The sequence below is a fragment of the Coenobita brevimanus genome, chromosome 55 (genome assembly GCF_032717465.1).
Source record: "Coenobita brevimanus isolate Jiangsu-jjx chromosome 55, ASM3271746v2, whole genome shotgun sequence".
Lineage (NCBI taxonomy): Eukaryota > Metazoa > Arthropoda > Malacostraca > Decapoda > Coenobitidae > Coenobita > Coenobita brevimanus.
This window is the reverse complement of record NC_137008.1, coordinates 10,191,122-10,201,769: the sequence shown is the minus strand read 5'-3', so window position 1 is coordinate 10,201,769 and position 10,648 is coordinate 10,191,122. Positions and strand designations below refer to the sequence as shown.

Below are 10,648 nucleotides of genomic sequence, written 5' to 3'. Positions count from 1 at the left end.
AGTCGTTCATCTTCATTGCCTTCGTTGTGTTTGAGGAACTCGAACCACCATTGCATGTTAGGTGTCGAGGTTGTGAGATCGGTCAGGCCGTGTCTCGTTAGGTAGCAGTATAAGTGTTTAGCATTCCGTACCTGCTGAAGTGTTGCATGAACTTCAGTAATATTCGCTTTAGTTCCTCCGAAATGGCAGATAATTCTGTTAAGCGTTCTTGATCGGTTCTCGAAGGAGCTGGCGTAGATGAAGTGGAAATGTTGGGCGTCTTTTCCTTGTCCGTGTCCAATGAAGCCATATTTGGGTCTCTTTCCAGGTCTGACAGAAAATCGGATAGGCTCTCGTCTATGAATGATGAAGGTGAAGAGGTGCTCTGGCCAGAAGGTCTTGTCTGCTGCTGTTGTTCCTGTTTCGTCCTCTTGGCTTTCACCTGCATCACGAGATGTCGTTGCTCTTGGGCTTCCTTGTTGGTTCGTTTTCTCTTTCTGTTCTGGAAGTCTTTTTGCTGGGCGGATAAGTTCCCAGTCAGGAGGAGGTGATGCACTATCTCTAGTTCTGGAGGCATGTCTATCCAGGGGTGGAGATTCCACCTCTCGCACTCGTTCCTCCTCACTAGAATCACTTGATTCAAGAAGGGTTGGACGTTCAGATGGTCGTTGAGGTAGGTAGTCTCTAGATTCATCGAAGGATAATATAGATTCACTCGATGAGCTGATGTCGAGCTCTGTTCTCCGTAGTCCTGGATCCACTTGCATACTCTTTCTCGGATGATTCGGCTGCTCACGTTGATCAACTCTATCATATAGTGATCTGTCGCACCTTCGTCGTAATGGTAGTTTATTTCTGGTTCGATTCCTCTTAATGGCTCGGGAACGTTGGTGAAGTTCAAGTACTGAAGGTTGGTAATGAGTTCCCGGAGTGCAGACATGTTCTCTCCCTCGTCCTCCAGTAGGATTTGTATCAGGCGTCCTTGCATCATGTTTCCGTTTTTGAGTGTTCCTTTCTTCCTGGCTTTCTCCTTCTTGGTCTCTGTCTTCGTCTTGCTGTAAGCTTCTCAGAGACGCTGGTCGGTAGCATGGGCTAGAGGGTTCATTAGTTGATTGACGGTGGAAGTGGCAGCCCCAGGATGTGGTTGATCGACCGCCAATCCTGCAGCTAGCATTGCCGTCAACAGTGGATCTTCCGCTTCTTTCTCGGGACCGGGATCGGCTGGTTGAGTCTCCGGACCAAGTCCATTAATTGGACCAAGAGATTTTTGGCGCGTACCCCGAAGTGACTTGATCGGAAGATGATTATACTGAGAGAGTGAGTGAATTGGTGTAGGTAATTGGTGAATGTTTAATTGGGGAAGCGGAGTATGGAGTAGTCGGACGATAGGAGGAATGGAGCGCTCCTATCCGATTGAATATTGAATGGAAGTGGAGCGCTCCATTCCTCCTATCGTCCGACTATCTCGTACTCCGAGTCTCCGATTAAAGATTCCCCATATAAGTTAGGTTCATTTCCCCCTTGGTTATTATGTTTGTTTGTTAGGATAGATATAGACATGAGGCTCCCTTCAATTCTTTATTTTCAGTTTTTTTTAATAGTACAATTAATAACAACAAAAGATTTCTTATCCTTAACCAGAGTAATCTTAAGCCTAGAACATTCAAGCATGTTAGCCACAGTTTCATCCGGATGTGGATGATTGTTGTTTATATCTACATCTAGGAAGAGAGAGGCCTTACATTCTAAGAGACTGATAAGTTGTGTATTTGCATAGTATTTGTACTTCTTATTACTAATGTTACAGTATAGTATAGGAGCGTATCTGCCGCACTTGGTGAAGTTTTCTTCTACTCCATCGATGGTGAATAGCTGGCAATCTGGTATGGTAGTCATGGACTTGACAGTGAGTGAGTCGATGATCTTTTGCAGCTTGCCTGTTAGAAATCATAAGAACCTCCTATAGTATACTTGTAAGACTTTTGAGCAGCAACGTCTGTCGCTGGTTGAGGTAACATGAGAGGAGCGGGATGATTCTCTGGATTAGGATGATGCCACTCCTCTCGTATTTGCTTATGTTAAATCTAAAGGTGATGAATTTCTTAATCTCTATATCTACCTCTTCTTGCTTTGGAGCCATTGTATCAGTGCAGTCACCTTGTTGTTTGTGAAACATGATAAGTTGAGGAGGATACATATTATGAGTGTGATTGTATCTTATGAATTGTATATTCTTACTATTGGTTTGTGAGTTATTAGCATTGAATCTTACCAAGTTACATGCACTGTGGTCATACATTGGATCCATAGTAGGAAGTAGGTTAGGTTTGGGTGAGACAGAGGTATCGCTGGTTCCTGCAGTGATGAGATCATTGGCGTATGGTTTATATTCTCTCAAGTTTGAAAAGTCTCTTGTGAAGGCTTGTCCGATGGTTTTGAGTGTCATGGGATATCTGAGGAGTTCTGTGTATTTGGCTGATGTCATGTCTGTTTCTAGGAAGTTCATTGGTGGATCTTGTTGACCGTCAGTGTATGATGTTTTGTTAGTGACTTCGATAGCTTTTGGTGATTGAAGGAAAAAGAGTCTGGCATTGTCGTTTCGTTCTGTGGTGTAGTTGTTTGCGATGGTGGAGTGTTGAGCGATGGTCTGAGTTCTACTGGCTGTTAGGTCTATTGTGTATCCGCATTTGATGATCTGTGCACTGTAGGATCTAGGTGCGTGGAAGTTGTATTGGTCGTGTGAGGCTGTGGCGTTGAATGTGTAGAAGGGTATTTCGTGATCGTAAATGAGATAGAGTTTGTTGGAGTAGAGAGTTAAGTTATATGAAGCTTCGACAGTTTGGTATCTATGATTAGTGATGATGGTAAGGTATCTCGTAGTATCTGGAGGTATCTTGTTGGAGTAATAGTTTTTCTTGAAGGTGATGCCTTGGAGAGAACCGACTCCAGCCTCTGTAAGGGACGGTTTGATTCGGTGAATGTTTAATTGGGGAATGGGAATATGGGGTAGTCGGACGATAGGAGGAATGGAGCGCTCCGAAAGGAGCTCCATATAAGATAATACTTACCGATGGCTCCTGCAGTTGTTGGTTGTTGTCCGGCGGCTCGTTCAGTCCTGCTGTTGCTCCCCATCATCTGATCTCCCAGTTCCCCCACTGGAGCATCTGTCTCGTCCGTTGTCACTGGTAGAGGTAGTTGGTTGTTGTTGTTGTTCATCGTCTTTGTTGCTGGTGGCCCTGATGTTCTCTGCTTCTTTCTCTTGATGGTCTCCGCTTGTCTCAAATCCCCCATGCGTTATTGTCAGCAGTTGTAGGTCTTCAGTGTGTTTCTCGATGGGCCTTTGCATAGAGAGTAGCCACTTGTGCAGAGTCGTGTCCTTTATACGCCTGTGGTGAGGTGGTATGTCCGCAGTTGCCAGTGTGGAATATCGGATGCGTTGTGTCAGGTTGTATTGTACGATGCGGCAACGTATGGCTTCTTTGATGTCACCGTCCAGAATTTGTCCGAGTTCGATGTTTGATGTGAGGAACCAGGGAATTCTTTCGATTCTTTCGAAGTGTTGTTTTTTTTTTGTCAGTTTCTAGTTCTTCACCACCCAAGGCGTTCTTGTAGATATTTATATTGGTGTAGTTGATGTTTGGCTCTTCGAATAGGCAACATGTAGCATCGGGTAGTCTGGAGAGTAAGAACCTGTCATTTTCACTGGTTTTGGCTATGATTGCAGGTTTCATGACTTTGAGTAAGAGGTTGACTATCATTGTTTTTCCAGTGTTAGGTGGACCTTGAATGACGAATGCATTCTTTTTATTGTCCATCTTATTGAAGATGAACATGAATGAAGCAAAGAAGGTTTTCCAATAGATGTTGTTGACGGATAGTAGTTTGAGGAGCCACTTGATATCTGATCGTTCGTCTGGAGTGAGAGTGGGTGTTTCTGGTAGGTCGTGGTACGTTTCCCTGAGACGTTGGTAGTAAGTCATTTTGCGTTGTACTTGGAGAATGTCCTTGAGCCATATGTCGAAGCAGTTTTTTATTTTTGTTGTGTAGGAGTCTCCGTAGAGTTGGTATAGCATCTTGAGTTCGTCGGTGGGCAAGAGTTTGAGGTCACTGGTTGTTGCTGGACGATATTTGTCAAAGAGGTGGTATAGTGTATTGAGAGCTTTGGTGTTTGTTCGTGTCATGGAATCATGTTTGTCGGCTAGTTGTGCTTTACGGTCATCTCTTTTGGTTTGCATCATTTCCTGGCAGGACTGGAGTGAGAGTTGTTCGCTGAGTTGTTCGTCGCCTTTTCCTTCGTTCTGTCTGAGGAATGAGAACCACCAGTGCATTCGTGGAGTGGAGGTTGTGATGTCAGTTAGTCCGTGGCGAGTCAGATAGCAGTAAAATCATCGGGGACTCCATATTTGCTGTAATGTGCTATGAGCCTCAGTAAGACTGCTGTTAGTTCCGTGGATATGTCTGATAATTCTTTCAAGTGTTCTGGTTCGGTTCTTGTAGGTGGATGCGAAGATGAAGTGGAAGTGGCGGGCGTCTGTGCCGTCGCCGTGGGAGATGTATCCATATTCGGGTCTCTTTCCAGGTCGTCGAGGAATGCAGATAGGTTCGTGTCGGTGTATGATGAAGGTGTAGAGATTGTCGGGCCAGAAGGTGTGGTCTGAGGTTGGTGTTCTTGGTCTTGAGGGACCTGGTTTTGGTTGGTTGGTTGTTGTTGTTGTTGTTGTGAGAGCTTCCTCATCTTCTGACGATGTTGAAATACTAGGTGACGCTGGTGTTTTTGCTCTTGAGGTGTTTTTCTTTTTCTGGATTGGAATTTTTCTCTTTGTTGATCTGAAAGATTCCCAGTCAGAGGAAGGTGGTGAATCAGTTCTAGTTCGCTTGGCATATCGATCCAGCGGTTCAGGTTCCATTTCTGGCAGTCTTGTCATTTTGCGAGAATGACGGTGTTGAGGAAGGGTTGGATGTTGAGGAAGTTGTTCGTGTATGTCGTCTCTAAGTTCATGGACGGGTAGTAGAGGTTGATCTGTCTCGCTGAGGTCGAACTCTGATTGCCGTATTCCTGTATCCATTGGCAGACTTTCTCCCTAATGATCCTGCTGCTGATGTTGATCATCTCGATTCAGTAGAGGTCAGTGTGTCCCTTGTCGTGGTGATAGAAGTTGATTTCCGGGCCGATGCCTCTGAGTGGTTTTGGAATGTTGTTGAGGTTCAAGTATTGGATGTTGTTGATCATCTCTGTTAGGGCTGATATGTTCTGTCCGTCATCTTGTAGGAGGATTTGAATGAGTCGTCCTTGCTTGGTGGATCCGTTCTCTAAAGTCGTCCTCATCTTGGCTTTCTCTTTCTTGGTCTGTGTCATGGTCATGCTGTAGGCTTCTCTTAACCGTGCGTCTGTAGCTCGGGCTAGGGGGTTCATCGGTTGTCTTCCTGGAGTATGAGCAGGCCCAGGCTGTCTTTGTTGTACTGCCAATCCTGCAGCTAACATTGCCGTCTGTATGGGATCGGTCTCTGGTCCCCCTTCTGATGGTTGTTGTTGTTTTGGTGGAGGCGCTTCTGGGGGTTGTTGGTCTGGTTTTGGTGGCGGTAGGTGAGGTGGTTCGAGATCGGATTTTGGTCTTGGTACTGGATGTGGATGTGGTGGTTCTGGTAGAGGCATGGGTGGTTTGGGATCTATCTTTTTTAAATTCAGTAGTTCGTTGACGCGATGCGCTATGGTATAGTTGACTTGAGTTGGAGTCCGATGAAATTTCTGCGCAATGTTGTTGACGTAGGTTTTGTAGTTGTCCCTGAGAGTGTTCTTGATGGTGATGGGAGTGCTGAGTAATTTCCTGCCCTCTGTCGAGACTACCATCGAAGGGCGGGTGTTGATGAACCGTTGCCAGTAGGTATTCAGCACTGACATGTTCATGAGGTCCTGCATGGTTTGTGCTAGGATGTTGGCTAAGTTGGTGATGGATTGGCTGATGTTGTACTGGTTGAGGTAAGTGTTGTTGTGGAGGTTCATCATCCTCTCGTCGATAGTTGCTTTCATCTGGTTGGCCTTGTGATGGTAGGTCGTGGAGTTGATCCTGTCGTTCCTGTAAGGGAGAAAGAGATAAAGTTATAATCGGAGTTGCTTTCGGAGCACTCCATTCCTCCTATCGTCCGACTACTCCATACTCCGCTTCCCCAATTAAACATTCACCAAATAAAACCGAATGGTACTTATACTCTGTTCGGAGGTTGTAGGTTCAGGAGCCAGTCCCCGAAGTCTTTCGTCACTATATATCCAGTAGGGCCAGTTGCGTGGGTCTGAATGAATTGGTAGTTGGTGGTCAATTGGCTGGGCGCATTCATCTCAATATCCTTCGTGGGGTAAGTTATATGTGGGTGCCTAATCAGGAAATCGGTGGATAAGATTGCGGGTGGCTGATGCTGTCCTGTCCCAGTTGCCATCTTCTACGGCGGTCTCGAGCTCTTGTAGTAGTTGGTTGAAGTTGGGACCATTGTCGTCTACGAGCTCGTCTAGGATGTCGTCAAGGGTGTTCCCGTTCCGATCCGACCCTTCCAATTGTGGGCGTGGCTTGGACATTCTTAGAATGTGTGGATTAAATTCACTCAAGCCACGCCCACAATTGGAAGGGTCGGATCGGAAGTATATTAATTGGAAGATGAATATACTGAGGGAGTGAGTGAATTGGTGTATGTAATTGGTGAATGTTTAATTGGGGAAGCGGAGTATGGAGTAGTCGGACGATAGGAGGAATGGAGCGCTCCACTTCCATTCAATACTCAATCGGATTGGAAGATGAATATACTGAGGGAGTGAGTGAATTGGTGCAGGTAATTGGTGAATGTTTAATTGGGGAAGCGGAGTATGGAGTAGTCAGACGATAGGAGGAATGGAGCACTCCACTTCCATTCAATACTTAGTCGGATCGGAGCGCTCCATTCCTCCTATCGTCCGACTACTCCATACTCCGCTTCCCCAATTAAACATTCACCAATTACCTACACCAATTCACTCACTCCCTCAGTATATTCATCTTCCGATCCGATTGAGTATTGAATGGAAGTGGAGCGCTCCATTCCTCCTATCGTCCGACTACTCCATACTCCGCTTCCCCAATTAAACATTCACCAATTACCTACACCAATTCACTCACTCCCTCAGTATATTCATCTTCCAATTAATATACTTCTGATCTGACCCTTCCAACTGTGGGCGTGGCTTGGACATTCTTAGAATGCGTGGATTAAATCCACTCAAGCCACGCCCACAATTGGAAGGGTCGGATCGGAAGTATATTAATTGGAAGATGAATATGGGCGCGTCAGTCGCGCTCAGACCGGCTTTAGGAGAAGACCCTCCGATCCTCCAAGGACCCGGTATGCACGGGAACACCCTTGACGACTTCCTAGACGAGCTCGTAGAAGACGACAACGGTCCCAACTTCAACCAACTACTACAAGAGCTCGAGACCGCCGTAGAAGATGGCGACTGGGACAGGACAGCATCAGCCACCCGCAATCTTATCCACCGATTTCCTGATTAGGCACCCACATATAACTTACCCCACGAAGGATATTGGGATGAATGCGCCCAGCCAATTGACCACCAACTACCAATTCATTCAGACCCACGCAACTGGCCCTACTGGATATATAGTGACGAAAGACTTCGGGGACTGGCTCCTGAACCTACAACCTCCGAACAGAGTGTAAGTACCATTCGGTTTTATTTGGTGAATGTTTAATTGGGGAAGCGGAGTATGGAGTAGTCGGACGATAGGAGGAATGGAGTGCTCCGAAAGCAACTCCGATTATAACTTTATCTCTTTCTCCCTTACAGGAACGACAGGATCAACTCCACGACCTAGCATCACAAGGCCAACCAGATGAAAGCGACTATCGACGAGAGGATGATGAACCTCCACAACAACACTTGTCTCAACCAGTACAACATCAGCCAATCCATCACCAACTTAGCCAACATCCTAGCACAAACCATGCAGGACCTCATGAACATGTCAGTGCTGAATACCTACTGGCAACGGTTCATCAACACCCGCCCTTCGATGGTAGTCTCGACAGAGGGCAGGAAATTACTCAGCACTCCCATCACCATCAAGAACACTCTCAGGGACAACTACAAAACCTACGTCAACAACATTGCGCAGAAATTTCATCGGACTCCAACTCAAGTCAACTATACCATAGCGCATCGCGTCAACGAACTACTGAATTTAAAAAAGATAGATCCCAAACCACCCATGCCTCTACCAGAACCACCACATCCACATCCAGTACCAAGACCAAAACCCGATCTCGAACCACCTCACCTACCGCCACCAAAACCAGACCAACAACCCCCAGAAGCGCCTCCACCGAAACAACAACAACCATCAGAAGGGGGACCAGAGACCGATCCCATACAGACGGCAATGTTAGCTGCAGGATTGGCAGTACAACAAAGACAGCCTGGGCCTGCTCATACTCCAGGAAGACAACCGATGAACCCCCTAGCCCGAGCTACAGACGCACGGTTAAGAGAAGCCTACAGCATGACCATGACACAGACCAAGAAAGAGAAAGCCAAGATCAGGACGACTTTAGAGAACGGATCCACCATGCAAGGACGACTCATTCAAATCCTCCTACAAGATGACGGACAGAACATATGAGCCCTAAAAGAGATGATCAACAACATCCAATACTTGAACCTCAACAACATTCCAGAACCACTGAGAGGCATCGGCCCGGAAATCAACTTCTATCACCACGACAAGGGACACACCGACCTCTACTGCATCGAGATGATCAACATCAGCAGCAGGATCATCAGGGAGAAAGTCTGCCAATGGATACAGGAATACGGCAATCAGAGTTCGACCTCAGCGAGACAGATCAACCTCTACTACCCGTCCATGAACTTAGAGACGACATACACGAACAACTTCCTCAACATCCAACCCTTCCTCAACACCGTCATTCTCGCAAAACGACAAGACTGCCAGAAATGGAACCTGAACCGCTGGATCGATATGCCAAGCGAACTAGAACTGATTCACCACCTTCCTCTGACTGGGAAACTTTCAGACCAACAAAGAGAAGAATTCCAATCCAGAAAAAGAAAAACACCTCAAGAGCAACAACACCAGCGTCACCTAGTATTTCAACATCGTCAGAAGATGAGGAAGCTCTCACAACAACAACAACAACAACAACAACAACCAACCAACCAAAACCAGGTCCCTCAAGACCAAGAACACCAACCTCAGACCACACCTTCTGGCCCGACAATCTCTACACCTTCATCATACACCGACACGAACCTATCTGCATTCCTCGACGACCTGGAAAGAGACCCGAATATGGATACATCTCCCACGGCGACGGCACAGACGCCCGCCACTTCCACTTCATCTTCGCATCCACCTACAAGAACCGAACCAGAACACTTGAAAGAATTATCAGACATATCCACGGAACTAACAGCAGTCTTACTGAGGCTCATAGCACATTACAGCAAATATGGAGTCCCCGACGATTTTACTGCTATCTGACTCGCCACGGACTAACTGACATCACAACCTCCACTCCACAAATGCACTGGTGGTTCTCATTCCTCAGACAGAACGAAGGAAAAGGCGACGAACAACTCAGCGATGAACTCTCACTCCAGTCCTGCCAGGAAATGATGCAAACCAAAAGAGATGACCGTAAAGCACAACTAGCCGACAAACATGATTCCATGACACGAACAAACACCAAAGCTCTCAATACACTATACCACCTCTTTGACAAATATCGTCCAGCAACAACCAGTGACCTCAAACTCTTGCCCACCGACGAACTAAAGATGCTATACCAACTCTACGGAGACTCCTACACAACAAAAATAAAAAAATGCTTCGACATATGGCTCAAGGACATTCTCCAAGTACAACGCAAAATGACTTACTACCAACGTCTCAGGGAAACGTACCACGACCTACCAGAAACACCCACTCTCACTCCAGACGAACGATCAGATATCAGGTGGCTCCTCAAACTACTATCCGTCAACAACATCTATTGGAAAACCTTCTTTGCTTCATTCATGTTCATCTTCAATAAGATGGACAATAAAAAGAATGCATTCGTCATTCAAGGTCCACCTAACACTGGAAAAACAATGATAGTCAACCTCTTACTCAAAGTCATGAAACCTGCAATCATAGCCAAAACCAGTGAAAATGACAGGTTCTTACTCTCCAGACTACCCGATGCTACATGTTGCCTATTCGAAGAGCCAAACATCAACTACACCAATATAAATATCTACAAGAACGCCTTGGGTGGTGAAGAACTAGAAACTGACAAAAAAAAACAACACTTCGAAAGAATCGAAAGAATTCCCTGGTTCCTCACATCAAACATCGAACTCGGACAAATGCTGGACGGTGACACCAAAGAAGCCATACGTTGCCGCATCGTACAATACAACCTGACACAACGCATCCGATATTCCAAGCTGGCAACTGCGGACATACCACCTCACCACAGGCGTATAAAGGACACGACTCTGCACAAGTGGCTACTCTCTATGCAGAGGCCCATCGAGAAACACATTGAAGACCTACAACTGCTGACAATAACGCATGGGGGATTTGAGACAAGCGGAGACCATCAAGAGAAAGAAGCAGAGAAC

The 10,648-nt window shown here is 46.2% G+C and overlaps 1 protein-coding gene across 1 annotated transcript; it reads right to left on the bottom strand.

The window, feature by feature from the left end:
• Positions 1-3,464: 3,464 nt before the first annotated feature.
• Positions 3,465-4,214, bottom strand: LOC145401249 (uncharacterized). Its single transcript, XM_080273584.1, has one exon. The coding sequence runs from the start codon at positions 4,212-4,214 to the stop codon at positions 3,465-3,467; it is 750 nt and encodes a 249-aa protein (XP_080129710.1).
• Between the last annotated feature and the right edge of the window lie 6,434 nt (positions 4,215-10,648).

Excerpts from the sequence above, each read along its gene's own strand:
- LOC145401249 (XM_080273584.1), bottom strand. The coding sequence starts at position 4,214 with ATGCAAACCAAAAGAGATGACCGTAAAGCACAACTAGCCGACAAACAT.